Source organism: Grampus griseus, assembly GCF_964374135.1.
Source record: "Grampus griseus genome assembly, chromosome: 1".
Taxonomy (NCBI): Eukaryota; Metazoa; Chordata; class Mammalia; order Artiodactyla; family Delphinidae; genus Grampus; species Grampus griseus.
Genome location: NC_139017.1, coordinates 143793681 through 143809866, shown reverse-complemented (window position 1 = coordinate 143809866; position 16186 = coordinate 143793681). Strand labels below are relative to the sequence as shown.

General features: G+C 35.8%; 1 protein-coding gene across 1 annotated transcript in view; it reads right to left on the bottom strand.

Moving 5' to 3' along the window:
- Window positions 1-2187: 2187 nt before the first annotated feature.
- The window catches only part of LOC309831147 (selection and upkeep of intraepithelial T-cells protein 1-like), a gene marked incomplete at both ends in the record, with an annotated part of 41415 nt that continues 27416 nt past the window's right edge, over window positions 2188-16186 (bottom strand). Inside the window, 5 exon segments of the mRNA XM_082668134.1 lie at window positions 2188-2291; window positions 2294-2527; window positions 4115-4307; window positions 4311-4340; window positions 4344-4462. Of these exon segments, the coding sequence (XP_082524260.1) occupies window positions 2188-2291; window positions 2294-2527; window positions 4115-4307; window positions 4311-4340; window positions 4344-4462 (680 nt within the window).

The following is a 16186-nucleotide window of genomic DNA, read 5'->3' as shown; positions in this document are numbered from 1 at the left end:
GCAGAATACAATGTTTCCGATAAATACAGTTTATCGGAAATAGATTCATCTAAAGCATTCAAGACCTCATGACAGTGGGATATTAGACCTAAGCCAGTTTGGGGAGGTAGTTATAATTGGGTGAGTGAAAAGTGACAAAGGGTCCAGAGTGGGACTGAGCCCAGTGTGATTAGTTTGAGACTGGAGCAAAGGTGAATGAAGGCTTCTCACCCCAATTCTTCCCATCCATTCTGTCTCATGTTCTCCCTAAGGCAGAGCTGGGTTCTTCCTACTAAGCCTCAGACCAACTCAGTCCTTCAGTCCTTTTGTCTAAGCAACCAATATATGCGCAGTTCTGAATTCTCCAATGTATTCACTGGGTCTGGCATTATTCTTCTTGAATACATTGAGACATACGTTTACATAAGCTTTCCTCCTTTCCTATTCGTGCGAACAAGCACCTGCTTTAGTTTGCTGGTTTGCACATACTGGGCATAGACACCTATCATTTTGTTTGGGAATCTGATGTCTTTCTGCCCAGAGAAATAAACACAAAAATGTTCTAAAAGTAGTAAACTGCTAAACCTGTTGGGAACTTATTCTTATTATAATAATCTTGAATTGGGATACCCCTCTCAGCATCTGTCCAACATGAATTTCACAGACATATACAAATACTAATACATGTACATTTACTCAGCAGTTTCCAAGGCACTCATTTTATTTTATTTCAATCATTCAAGTATTGATTATTTATTGCTTACCTACTATGTGCCATGCAATATTTGAAGAAACTGGGGTATATTACAACAAAGATCTCTATCTTCATGTTTTAGAAAGGGAGATAGATAAGTGACAATCAACATAATAAATAAGTTACATAGCAGGTTAAAAGGTGATACTACGGGCTTCCCTGGTAGCGCAGTGGTTGAGAGTCCGCCTGCCGATGCAGGAGACATGGGTTCGTGCCCCGGTCCGGGAAGATCCCACATGCCGCAGAGCAGCTGGGCCCATGAGCCATGGCCGCTGAGCCTACTCGTCCGGAGCCTGTTCTCCGCAACGGGAGAGGCCACAACAGTGAGAGGCCTGCGTACCGCAAAAAAAAAAAAAAAAAAAAAGGTGATACTACTATATAAAAAAGAAAAATTAAAAGAGGGTAAGGTGATAGAAAATACCAGGTGGAGGGGGTGGTAAAGGTTGCATTTTTCCAAGTTGGTTTGTCAAAGTGGTCCTTACTTACAAGGTGAGACTTGAGTATAGATTTGAAGGAGATAGGTAATTTATTGGAATTATAACATTCTGGGAAGAGGGAACAACTGGAGCAAAGACCCCAGGCAGGAGCAGTTCTGTCACGGTTGGGGAACAGCAAGGAGTTCTGTGTGACTAGACTAGAGGAGACATAGAGAACATTAGGGGATGAGGTCAGATAGGTAACAGGGGCAGAGATAGTGCAGGACATTGGTGGGGCATTTTACTTTGAATAAAATGGGGAACAATTGCAGGGTCTTGAACAGAGGGTGACATATATCTCATGTTTTAAATGGATCCTCCTATCCATGTGTTGAGAATATACCATAGTGGACAAGAGAAGTAGTAGGGAGAACTTTTCAGTTGCTATTGCCAATGTTCAGACCATGGGTGATGGTGTCTCAGACTTGGAGGGCAGCAAAGGTGGTAAGAAGTGGTGAGACTCTGGGTATATTTTAAAGGTAAAGCTAGTATTATCTCTCGACACGTGTGATGTAGAATATAAGAGAAAGATGGCAGTCAAGGATGACTTCAAGGATTTTTTTCTGAGAAAATAAAAGTAAGAAGTGTGACTGGGAAGGCAGTACATCACACAAGTTGACAGCTGATTAAGAGTTTAGTTTTTGATCTGTGTGGTTGAGGATATTTACTAGACTTCCACACTGAGATGCTGAGTTTAGAGATGAGACTAGAGTTTGGGAGAGAGGTCTGGGTAGAAGATATCACTCGAGGAATTCTTATCATATTGGTTTTATGTAAAGCCTTGAGATAGAATTAAGTCACAATAGAGAAAAAAAAACTCAAAGACTATGCCCTGGGAAACTCATATATCAAGAAGGCGGAGCGAAAAAGATGAAGTAGCAGAAGAGAATAAGAAAGAAGACAAGCAAGATGGTGAACAAAGCCAAGAGAACATAATATCCTGAAAACCAAGTGAAGAAAGTGTATTAATTTTTCTCTTTAGTTTATAAATTTGATGACAATGGCCATCATCTGAAGAACAAACACACAGATCTCACCTGATAGGACAATGCTTGTTCCTTCCTCTTGACCAGTTACAGGTTTCGAAGGTAGCAAGTGACATTCCCATAGGAGCTCCATCTTAGAAGAAGGGTCATCTTCAGATTGAACGATTTGTCAGTATGCTGTGAGTGAAATTTTGATGAAGGTAGAATGATCTCTCCTCTGCTGTCTCTCCATTCCATTTGAGGTTGCAGGAACCAACCTCTTGAATTACACTCCACTAAAAGACCTTTGGTATTAGGAGGATGCACAAGAATCTGCGTTTCCAGGCTTGTAGCTGGTTGGAAAGAAAGGGGAAAACAATATTTAGGTGAAGGGATGGGGAAACGTAAGAGAGAAAGAAAAGTCCCCTTCTTCTACTTTAAACCTTATGCCCTTAGATACACTGATAGTCAAGCGCTGTGGGGCTCTGATTGCTTCTACAAGCTAATCAAAAGGGAAAAAGGCTAAGCCAGACTGAAGGGGTATGATATCCAAATTAACAACCTGGTCCTAAAAAGTCAGGAGAGGAAATGCCTTTTTGTTTCATTTATTCACTTAGTCAAAAATATTTATTGATTATTTACTAAATCTAGGAGACTGGGCTAGGTCCATGGACGTAATGATGAACAAAAACAATCAAGATCTCAGTCCTCATAGAATTTATAGTGTAACATTTTTTCTTGTATCTTCATCGTTAGTCACATATGAGCTACCATAATTTATTAATAAGCAGTAAATAGCATAAAGGCAAGTTTGCGACTTTAATTGAAACTTTAATTTATGTGCTCTTTGAATAAAACTGGTAACACACTACTATTATCAAAATAAAGCAGTAGATATCAGTTTAGAGAAAATAAACAAGTTTTTGAAAATTTTTAGGACATTGCTGGGGATGTTAAGAATTGCCTAATGCGTGGGCAAAGAAAGAATGAGTAGAGATTTAAAGAGTTCCTCTAGAGCAGCTCTGTCTGATAAAAGTTTCTGCAGTGATGGAAATATTCCATATCTGTGCTGTCCATTCAGTAGCTTTTTGCAATGTGAGACTTTAGCACCTAAGATGTGGTCAGTGATCCCTTATTGGCTTTTTGGCTAAGATCAAGATGTGGTCAGTGAGAGTAAAGAACTAAATTTTCAATTTATTTAATTTTTTACTTTAAATTTTGCCTAATTTTAATTTTATTTAATTTAAATATAAATGTAAGTAGCCACATGTGGCTAGTGGCTATCATATTGAATAGCTTAGCTCTAGGTAATACAGATGAACGTCACAATAACTAATGAAAATGTTAAATGTGAATGGGCCTAGGTCCCTACCCTTGTGCCCTCACATTTGGAAGCCTTTCAGTTTACTTCAAGTCCTCCATCTTGCCACCATTTCTTTGTTATTCAGAAAACCATGACTGAGGTGATATTGGAGGACACAGAAGATTACAGATGAAGGCTTTCTGAACTATATTTAAGAACTACGTAGTCAGCAAATTGAGTCAGGGAGAAATGGGAACAAGAATGATCATTAAGGAGACAGTTGTAAAGATTTAGGTGGTTTATAGAGTCAAGTTTTACTAAAGTGTTGTCAAAAATAATTGAAAAATATAGTACCAAATCCTGAAAGGATTCTGTTGATACTTTAAAGATCTAACAGTGCACATGGACCTGGGAAAACAGACAGTTCTTGCCGATAAAGGTAATATGTGCACAGACACAATTTGCATTCTTAATCCAACACTCTTCCCCATTTAAAGACTAAATGCATGAATTTGAACTTGCTAAGCAAACCCTGTAATATGAAATGGTCAGGAACACTAAGAATATTCCTAATACTCAGCCTCAGATGGATTGAGAATTGTGGATGCATAGAAGCCTCAGAGGGATCCATCCTTACCTGTGACCTTCACTTCTCTGATGGCCTCATCACAGAAATCACCATCTTTGAAGAAACAGTGGTACCACCCATCAGCAGCAGCATTCACATTAAGGAACCTGAGGGTCACCTTACCCTCTCCAGTGACTTCTTTCAGGAGCTCTGTCCACTCCACATACTTGGAGATGGTTTCTCCATACAAGTCTTTACCATTTCAGTACAGGTGAACAGGTTTTGTGTAGTGGTTCTAGAACCAGCGTATTTCCATGTGTTCTGCACTCTGTGGTGGGGACAGCTGGCTACTGAACTCAGCTTTTCCACCTAATGGAGCCAAGATTGGCCCCTGAATGCCATTCACTGTGAACTGCTCTGTGAAGGAAGACAGTAACCAAAAGGTGAGAGTATGAACCAGGAGTCACTGTGTATTGAATTCATATATGTACATGATGAGTTCCTAGCTTTCTAGGTATCAATGGGTTCTTAACATTCCTTCCAAATACTACCTATAGGACTGCCTTACCTTTTTAGTATCTTTCCAGAGACTCCCAAAATTTCCCTTTTATTTGATTCTCTTTAAATAGGATTAAGATAGAAATTTCAAGAAAATAAAGAAGAGACCAATTAAAAAAGGGATATTCCATCAGGCTCAGTCCTTAATAAAGATCTCTGCACTCACTAAGTGCCTAATCAAATAATGTAGACTGATTGATTTGCACAGGCAAATAAAGTCTTCTCTAAAAAATATGTGTGATCATTACTCTTGCCTTTTCTCTTAACCTCAGGCCAACCACCAACCATTTTTATTTCGACTGAAAAAATCCACACTGACCCTGACATCTGATATATTTCTCTTTTCATCCCTTTAAAACTCAAAAATTTATTTCTGGGTAGAGCTTTTTTATTTTTATTTTTTAAAATTTTATTGGAGTATAGCTGATTTATGATTTTGTATTAGTTTCAGGTGTACAACAAAGTGAATCAGTTATACATATAATTGTATCCACTCTTTTTTAGATTCTTTTCTCGTATAGGTCATTATAGAGTATTGAGTAGAATTCCCTGTGCTATACAGTAGGTCCTTATTAGTTATCTATTTTATATATAGCAGTGTGTATATGTCAATCCCAATCTCCCAATGTATCCCTAACCCCTCTTTCCCCCAGTAACCATAAGTTTGTTTTCTACATCTGTGACTCTATTTCTGTTTTGTAAATAAGTTCATTTGTACCACTTTTTTAGATTCCATATATAAGCGACATCATAGGATATTTGTCTTTCTGTCTGACTTACTTCACTCAGTATGACAATCTCCAAGTCCATCCAAGTTGCTGATAAAGGCATTATTTCATTATTTTTTATGGCTGAGTAATATTCCATTGTATATATGTACCACATCTTCTTTATCCACTCTTCTGTCGATAGACATTTAGGTTGCTTCCATGTCTTGGCTATTATAAATAGTGCTGCCATGACCTTTGGGTGCATGTAGTTTTTCAAATTATGGTTTTCTCTAGATATAATCCCAGGAGTGGGACTACTGGATCATATGGTAGTTCTATATTTAGTTTTTTAAGGAATCTCCATACTGTTCTCCATAATGGTTTTACCAATTTACCTTCCCACCAACAGTGTAGGAGGGTCCTGTTTTCTCCACACCCTCTCCAGCATTAATTGTTTGTAGATTTTTTGATGACGCCCATTCTGACTTGTGTGAGGTGATACTCCATTATAATTTTGATTTACATTTCTCTAATGATTAGTGACGTTAAGCATTTTTTCATGTGTCTTTTGGCCGTCTGTATGGGTAGGGCTTTTTTAAAAAAAGATGTTTTCTCTGTATCCCTTAAAGGATTATATTTCACTTTAACAGATTATGTAGGATCTCATTGTGGGGAATTCTGCTCCATCTAGACTATGCTCTCTCACACTTTTGGTGGGGGATTGTAATCTATGGACTCAGAGAAAAATAAAAGTTTACTAAGTTATTAATTTATTTCTTCCAAATGAGTTTCTTAGATTTTTTCCCCCAGAGTAGAAAGCCACATACCATACAACTCATTGAAGGAGAAAATATGACTTGGATGTATGGTAAACCTTTATGTGTTAAGGAACAAAATATATTTCTTTATTCATGTAAACATTTTAAATTTATTTCTTTGTAATTATGCAGTATTACAGATTCATACTGAAATACTTTAAAATACAGAATTATTTAAATGAGGAAAGTAAAAGTGTCCAAAATTTGCATGATAGAGGAATAGTGCTCACATTTGGACACACGTCATCCAATAACAGAGTAGGGAGGAAAGTAAAGACAAGTTCAGATACCGCTAAGATTGCAATAATTGCTAAAACACAAGGAGCACTTACAATGTGCATGGCAATATTCTAAGCGTGCAAATTTTAAGTAAATGAAAAATGATATACCATGTTCGTAAATGGGAAGAATCATTTCTTTAAAAGTTTCAAATCTTTCTCCCCCGATAAATTATAATTTCAGGATAGTTCCAATATCCCAATAGTTTTTTTTTCCATAAATTGACAGATTGACACAAATCAATGTCGATGTGCAAAGGCTGAAGAATTGCCAAGACACAACTGAGGGAGAGGGAGAGAAGGAGGATGCATAAGAATAAGGAATATGGAAGCGGAATGAACAAGGGGAAGAAGAAGAGAAAATATAATGGAGGCTGAATATATAAAAAATCTTTAATATAAATTGAAGCTTTTAGGGTCTTCCCTGGTGCCGCAGTGGTTGAGAGTCCGCCTGCTGATGCAGGGGACACGGATTCATGCCCCGGTCCGGGAAGATCCCACATGCCGCAGAGAGGCTGGGCCCGTGAGCCATGGCCGCTGAGCCTGCGCGTCCGGAGCCTGTGCTCTGCAACGGGAGAGGCCACAACAGGGAGAGGCCCGCGTACTGCAAAAAAAAAAAAAAAAAATTGAACCTTTTTTTTCTAATTAGGATTGTTAATATAAGGTATTAAATCAATTTTTTTAGCAATGAAGTTTAGCAATTTGAAGATTAGTGTAATGTAGTAATTGTTAAATATTACTTTAAACAAGTTTTTGAATTTGGTTTAATAATATTTTATTTAATAGCTTTAATTTTACACCCATAGAGAAATTTATCTTTTTTAAGAATTCATTTGTCAGATTGTGATATCAGAATTATATAGTCAATGTGATATCATCTAAAATCCTTCCTACTTTTATTTATACTCTTGAGTTCCTCACAAAGCGTGAAAACTGTAAAATTTTGAAAAGTGCAACAATAAATCTAGATTCTGAGTTGTTTTGGGATAGTTATTCAACAAGTATTTTTCCCTTTTACAAACTCAATTGGACATTGACATTAAATGGTTTTCTATATTTTCTTGAGCAAAATTTGGTAAATATCCTTTTTTGTTTTTACATAAAACTGTCCAATTTACTAACATTACCTCATTTAATAAAACACTTTTTTACTGATCAGTCATGATTAATTTTTTGAGAATATATCAATTTTAAGCTTCCTTTGTTCCTATATCAATTTTAAGCTTCCTTTAAGCTTCCTTTGTTTAAGGGTGAATTCTCTTATTTTTCCTGAAGACGCCTTAATTTTGTACTTTACCAGAATTGTAGTTCATCAGTCTGTTTCCCTTAAGAAATATGATATACGGTTTCCATTGCTGCTGTTAAGAAAACTGCTACCACTCTGATAGCTGTTCCTTCATTGATAAACATCCTTTCTCTCAGACAGCTTTTAAGATTTATTGCACTTTAGTTGTAATGAATCTATGTAAGAATTTATGTTTCTTTTTCTAGCTTAAGCTTGATAGTGCTTTTTGAATTGGATAATTATCATCTGTCTTCAAGTATAGAAAGTTCTCACCAAATAAATGTTTAATTTTATTACTTCTCTTATTCACTATATGCTCTTATAAAATTTTTATGTCCCACACAACACCTCTCAACTCTCTTGGGTATTACCAGCAGATGTCTTAAACCACCACTGCCTGCTCCTACGGGTGTCCCCATGTTAAAATAATTCATTTATTGTTTTGCCTTTCTGATACAACTGGGCTACCACAGATGTTCTTTCAGTTTAGAGAGTCAGAAATTCTCAAAGTAGACATTTAGTTCCTGACTAGAATAAGGTGTGGGAATAGGACACATGCCAGACCTTCACATTTTTGTCCCCGCCTCACTCATTGAGGGGAGGATGCAGACATAGTTGAAACTCTAGGACTCTCTGTTTCCCCCACATTAAGGCCTTCTTGTCTCTCCCAATGCCTCCTGTTATATCGCCACTTGAAAAACACCACCAAATAAATTTAGGTTTTCTCATCCTTGAGGCCAGGAGAGTCTTAGTACCAATGTGTCAACTAATTAATTGATTGATTAATCAATTAACATATAAAATATTAAAACTTATTTTGTATGTGGAATACTATTTTAGGTGTATACTGTTTGATCCCCATTTTATGATATGTTTGTATAATAATATTTGAAAATAATTTGAGCTATTTGAACACTGCCAATGAAGTTACTTTTATTCCCTTAAACAATTAAACTTTAATATGGATCCAAAACACTGATTATTTTGAATGTGTTTTAAGTGCATTAGGTAACAAATAAAATAGAATGATTACAAGCTAATTACCACAGTTACCTTTATATCTATTATAAAATAATAACGATAATTTCATTATTTTCTACTCATTTTTATATCTAGCTGGATATATAATTTGATACATTTTAAGGTTACATAATACATATTTTCATAAATTTTCAGGTTTATAGCAATCTTACAGGAAACAAAGAAAAAAAATGAAAAATTATTCTCAAAGATATAATGGAAAATATTAGAGCATTTTCTATTAAGAACAACTGTAAAGCAAGGGTAACTCAGTGTGGAAATTTGAGGTCATCAAATAAAAATATCTTTGAACTATTTCATAAAACAAAACATGTTTTGTTTGTTTTGTTTTCTATAGACTTTTAAAGAAAAAATATTTTTTTAAAAAAGGTACTGAGCATGGAATAGTTCTACAAGACAGAAAAATGTATAAATATTATCATTTTTGAAAAATCTGAATTTGGCTCATGAGAAGAGAGCTCAATGAAACAGTTTATAATTTTAAATACATAGAGGAATTTAATTTATGACAAAGATGCAATTTGGTATCAGTACAGAAAGATAGATTATTTAATAAATGGAAGGACAACTGGGTATTTTTTGGAAAAAAAATTTAGATTTCTGTCTAAATCCTTATAATAGAAATCATTTTGCATAGATTAATTTGCAAATATAAAATAAATAGAAAAAGCAGCTGTATAACTTGGAACATGGCCTAGAAAACTCTTTCTAAGCAAACACACCAGCTGGAAACCATGAATAGAAGAAATATTGAATTATGCAACAGAAAAATAAGTAAATAAATTGAATTATAAAGGTCAATAAAAGGTATAACAGATAAAGCATTAATTCATTAAATTAAATTTTTAATTCATTAAAATAAAAATAGTCTGGTCTGGAAAAGCTTTTTTTTTTAATCTGCAAAAGCTTTTGTTATGAGAAAGGAAAGATAAGTTACAGGCTGAGAAAAAATATTTACAAAAGATATATCAGATAAAGGGTTTGTATCCAAAATACAGTAGTCCCCCCTTATCTGCAAAGGATACATTCCAGGAACCCAGTGGATTCCTGAATCCACAGATAGTACTGAACCCTATATATACTATGTTTTCTCCTATACATACATACCTATGACAGAGTTTAATTTATAAATTAGCCACAGTAAGGGAACGTCCAAATTGCCAACATTTCTACTTTTGTGCATTGGGGTCATTATTAAGTAAAATAAGGGTTACTTGAACACAAGCAGTGAAATACTGTGACAGTCGTTCTGATAACCAAGATGTCTACTAAGTAACTAAGGAGTGGGATACCCTAGATGAAGGAATGATTCACATCCTGGGTGGGACAGAGCAGGACAGCATGAGAGTTCATCAACCTACTCAGAATGGCTCCCAATTTAAAAATTATGAATTATTTCTGGAATTTTCCATTTAATTTTTTCAGACAATGGTTGATCTTGGGTAACTGACACTGCAGAAAGCAAAACCACGGTTGGGGATGGGGACTACTAAATACAAAGTTTCTCAGAACTTAACAATAAAAAAAACCCAATATAAAAATGGATAGAACATCTGAGCAGACACTTCACCACGGAAGATATATGGATGGCAAACAAACACAGGAAACGGAGCTCAACATCATGTGTCATTAGGAATTGCAAACTAACGCAATGAGATATTACCAAAAGCCTATTAGAATGGCTGAAATTCAAAACACTGACAACATCAAATGCTGACAAAGATGTGGAGCAAAAGAAACTCTCATTCATTGCTGGTGAGAATGCGAAATGCTAAGCCACGTAGGAAACCAGTTCGGCAGTTTCTTACAAAGCTAAATATGTGCTTACTATATGTTCTAGCGATCAGGCTTCTAGGTATAACACAAATGAGTTGAAAACTACATCCACACAAAAACCTGAACATAAACGTTCCCAGCATCTTTATTCATAATTGCTCCCGAATTGGAAGCAACCAATATGTCCTGTGGTTCATTTAGACAATGGAATATTATACAGTGATAAAAAGAAATGAGCCATCAAGCCATGAAGAGACATGCAGGAACGTTAAATGCATATTGCTAAGTAAAGAGGCCAGTCTGAAGAGGTTATGTACTATATGATCCCAATTATATGACATTCTGGAAAAGGCAAAATTATGGAAACAGTGAAGAGAGCAGTGGTTGCTAGAGGTTTAGGAAGAGGGAGGGAGGAATACGTGGAGCATAGGGTATTGTTAAAGTGGTAAAGTGGTTCTGTATGATTCAGAAATGGTAGAAACATGGCATTATGCATGTATTAATGTAGTAAATTTGAGGATTTCAGGGCTGATCAAGGAAAAAGATATGACCACGAGGTGGTGGTAGCACACAAGAAGCCTTTATTTGAGCAGCACTTTGACAGGGTTTCGCGGGTGGCAGTCCCCACAGTATGAGACCATTTGGAGGCAGAGGGAACACCATGCAGAAGGGGAGGAGGGCAAGGGAACTCCCAGGGGAGAGATGGGTTGGAGAGAGGGCTTACGTGTCTAGTAATGTCACTTCACAGAACAGTGCAGAGTTGAGGGCTCTGCAGGGCAGCCGTGGCTTGGGGTCTCTGTAGCTACAGAGTTTATCTTACCTATGGCTAGCAGAGGTTGGGTGCAGTTTCACAGGACACACAAAGCAGACAGGCATTACATAGCTAAAAGTATGCTTATCAGGGATATATTTAAAACAATTGGATGTGTAAAAGTTTGAGTTTGGCATTGGCAGGCTTTTGAGCTAATGGGTCTCAGCCTGATTTAAAGAAGTAAGTAACACAGGGACAATATACAGAGGCTACTTGTGCTCATTTATATAACAATTTGTTAAAACCCAGAGAACTTTACAACACGAAGCGTGAACCCTAATGTAAACTTTATTCAATAATAATCTATCAATATTGGTTCATCAGTTGTAATAAATGTACCACACTATGGAAGATGTTAGTAGTAGGGGAACCTTTGGAGGGGCTGGGTGAGGAAGGGAGAATGGGGTTGGTTATATGGAAACTCTATGTACTTTCTGCACATTTTTTCTGTAAATCTAAAACTGCTCTAGAAAATAAAGTAGTAAAATTTAAAAAGTCAATGAGGATAAAAAGGAGGAAAAAATAAAGGAGGACTTGGGAAATTTTATAATTTACAAAATAAAAAGTCAAAAAAAAAACCCTCTGGATGTTCAAAATATAATTAATATGTCAACAGACTGAATTATAAACTAGTCAGAAACATGTGGAATAGGTATAAGAGATAAAAATTCCTAAAAATTTAAGAGTTCTTAAAAAGCAATGAGGGAGGGACTTGTCTGGCCGTCCACTGGTTAAGACTCTGCACTTCAAATGCAGGAGCAGTGGGTTCAATCCCTGGTCAGGGGACTAAGATACCATGTGCTGCATGGTGTGGCCAAAAAAAATTAAAAAAATAAAAGGTGATTCTTTCATAATTAAAAAAAAAAAAGCAATGAGGGAAAAACCAACAATGCAAAGGAGACATGGAGTAAAGACCTACACAGGCAGTTCAGAGAAAAGAAATACAAAATTTCTCTGAAAGATACTCAGTCTTGTTAATAAAAAGGGTAAAATACAATCACTATGAAAATTTATTTTTCATCTGTAAGTTTGGAAAAGATAAAAAAACTGATACCTGTAATATCTGAGATAGTGATACCATCTGTTGGTGGAAATGTAGATTAGTAACTATTTCAGAATGATATTTTCAATATATAATAAAATGGTACATAGTCTTTGAGCAGCAGTTCTACTCACTGGAATGTTTCCTACCTATGTACTGACAGGCATGCTCAAAACATGTGTGCAAGGATTGGTGGCAGCATTATTTTATTAGCCAAAGGCTGCATACCACCTAAATGTGCATCACTAAGATTTCTGTCATTTAATAAGCAGCTTTTGTTAGAAACATTAAAATCTTATATTCCATTTGTTGTCTCAAGCTTTCTTTTACCTATCTCTAAATACGTTATCTTTATTTCTTCTCTGCATAGATCCCTTTACAAATGCGAATTTTCCTCACCTGTCAAGCTTCCATTAGCCCATCCCATCCTTCCTCGTCTGACACCTTACTTTACTGATAACTCACATGGATTCCAGTATGGGTCTGCAGCTTAGACCACTTCCTCACAGTATAAGTGGTACGTAAATCATGTCTCCTAAATATGAATATCGGTTCTCAAGGGAAAGTATTAGGTTTTCTTTATTTGTTTATTCTCCCTGGAACCTAACACAAATCTGGGTACATGATAAAGAAGACTTGCTGATTAGAGATAATTAATTTTTCCTAACCATTAACTGGATCTGATACCACAATGAGGTATCACCTCACATCAGTCAGAATGACCATCATCAAAAAATCTACAAACAGGGCTTCCCTGGTGGTGCAGTGGTTGAGAGTCCGCCTGCCGATGCAGGAGTTACGGGTTCGTGCCCTGGTCCGGGAAGATCCCACATGCCGCGGAGCGGCTGGACCCGTGAGCCAGGGCCGCTGAGCCTGAGCATCCGGAGCCTGTGCTCCGCAATGGGAGAGGCCACAACAGTGAGAGGCCTGTGTACCGCAAAGAAAAAAAAAAAGCATCAAACTATAATTTAAATGGGCATATTTTACTGTATGTAAATAATATTTCAATAAAGGTTTTTTAAATTGAGAAATGAAGTAGCAAGTGAAGTCCTAATGGATCCTCTTGGTGCCAACCTATGTAAATTATACACTAAGAACTTTAAGTATTTGTTGAAATGACTCACTAAGAACTTTAAGTATTTGTTGAAATGACTCAGAAGACTTAGTTTACACTCAAAAACCAGCTTTATTACAAAGGAAATAATACAATAACAACAGACGAAGGATGTGCATTGAAAGGGCTTTGGGGTTCCAGAAGCAGGCTTCTAGGTCTACCCATGGGGTAACATCACACAGGATATGCATCGTCTCCAGATCTCAGCCCATCTCTGTGTTTTGTGGAGCCCTCCAGTGCTAGGAAGCCCCAAATCTGCCTGTGGTAGGGGTCTCATGTTGAATTGTTCACATAAATCTATTCCAGCTATGTGACCAGGCTTAGCCTTTGAACCCTGACATCCCCTACTCCCTGCCCCCACCAAAATCTGGTGCTAATCTTAAATAAAATTAACATTCCTAAGCAATGAAGACAGGCTGCTGCTTCTTGCTCTGTAACAACACACAGATCCCTGGTTTCAGGACATCATATATCTTTAGTTGATAGATTTTACATTATTTACCAAGAGTCAATAGCTCTGGAGATAAGCACTCAGTCAATCTAGACCAGCTGAGATTAACTGATGCTGTAAACAAATATATTCTTCCCTACCTCCTTTGTGTGACATTAGCTCTACATCTTCCTGGTGATAAGCATAAATTACCCCTGCCAAGATAGTGGCAACTTTCCTCACCTGTTATTTTCTAGGTAAGAGAAACCTAAACATTGGACAGAACTTCCAATTCTAGCTAGGATGACGTAACAAAGATAGGACCTAACATTAATAAACAATGAAAAACAAGAAAAATATGTGAAATAACATTGTTTTAAATTTTAGGAAACAGACACAATAAAATCAATGAGGCAAGTTCTACAATCACCTAGGCTTCTGGTAGGCAAATTTTTGATTGTAGGCAGAGGAAAAGAGAATGCAAACAAAACCCCAAAAGGCCTGGCTGAGTTGAGAAGACATAATAGATTTCAGGAGGGTAAGGTGAAAAAGTAAGGCTGAGGTCCAGAAAGAAAGGAGCTATGAAGAAAAAGAGCTACAGAAATCTTCAAATAAAAAACCCTGAAAATTTTCTATTAAATAGTGCATGTGTAAAGTGAAACTCTGCAAAACTGAGGAAAGAATGATTAATATTGTTTTAATACCAACACCAGACAAAGATACTGCAAGAAAAAAAAAATAACAACAACTGCAGACCAATATCCCCTTATGAAGATTGATGCAAAAATCCTCAATGCAATACTAGTAAACAGAATTCAGTAGCATATTAATAGGGTTATATAATATGATCAACTGGGATTTATTCCTGGATTAAAAGGATGGTTCAATACAAAAAAATTAGTCAAAATAGTATATCATATTGACAAAATGAAAGGAGAAAAACCAAATGATCACCTCAACTGATGCAAAAAATTATACAACAAAATTCAAAATACTTGCATGACAAAAACACTCAACAACTAGGAATAGAGGAAAACTGCCTCAACGTAAAATATATGAAAACCCACGGTGAACATCATACTCAGTGGTGAAAGATGGAAAACCTTTCCTCTAACATCAGGAACAAGGTAAGGATGTCCACTTTTGGAACTTCTATTAAATATAGAACTGAAGGTTTTAACCAGAGGAATTAGGCAAGAAAAATAAATAAAAAGCATCAGTATTGAAAAGGAAGAAATAAAATTTTCTCTGTTCACAGATTATATAATCTTATGTTATAGAAAACCCTAAAGATTCTACCAAAAAAAAAAAAACCTGTTTGAACTAATAAATAAATTCAGCAAAGTAGCAGAAGGCAAAATCAACACAAAAATAAGTTACATTTCTATGCACTAACAATGAACAATCTGAAAAGGAATTTTTAAAAATATTCCATTTACAATAACATCAAAAAATATAAAATATCAAGAATTAACCAATGAAATGAGTGACTTGTTCATTGAAAACCATAAAACATTTCTGAAAGAAATTAAAGAAGACATAGATAATTGGAAACATACCTTGTGTTCATGGACTGTGTTCATATTGTTAAGATGTCAATACTACCCAAGGTAAGCTACAGATTCAATGAAATTCCTATCAAAATCCCAATGATATTTAAAAAAACCATTAAAATTCAAATGAGACCTCAAGGTATTTTGAATAGCCAAAAAAAAAAAAAAATTGAAAAAGAAGAATAAAATTGGAAGGCTAATACTTCATAATTTCAAAACTTACTACAAAACTATAATAATCAAAACAGTGTGATACTGGCATAAAGATAGACCAATGGAATAGAATAGAAAGCCCAGAAATAAACCCTCATATAATATGGTAAAATGATCTTAGAAAGGACTGCCAAGACCACTCAATGGAAAAAGAGTCCTTTGAACAATATTTCTGGGAAAACTGGATACCCACAAACAGAAGGATGAAGTTGGACCCTTACTTTATATCACATACAAAAGTTAACTTAAAATGGATCAAAGACCTAAATATGAGAGCTGAAAATAGAAAACTCTTAGAGGCAAAAATGGGGAAAGTTTTCATGATATTGGACTTGGCAATGATTTCTTGGATATGAAATGAAAATCAAAGGCAAAAAAAGAAAAATAGATAAATTTGACTATATCAAAATTAAACTTCTTTGCATCAAAGGACACAATTAACAGAATGAAAAGGTAACCAATAGAATGGGAGAAAATATTTGCAAATCATATACTGATAAGGATTAATATCC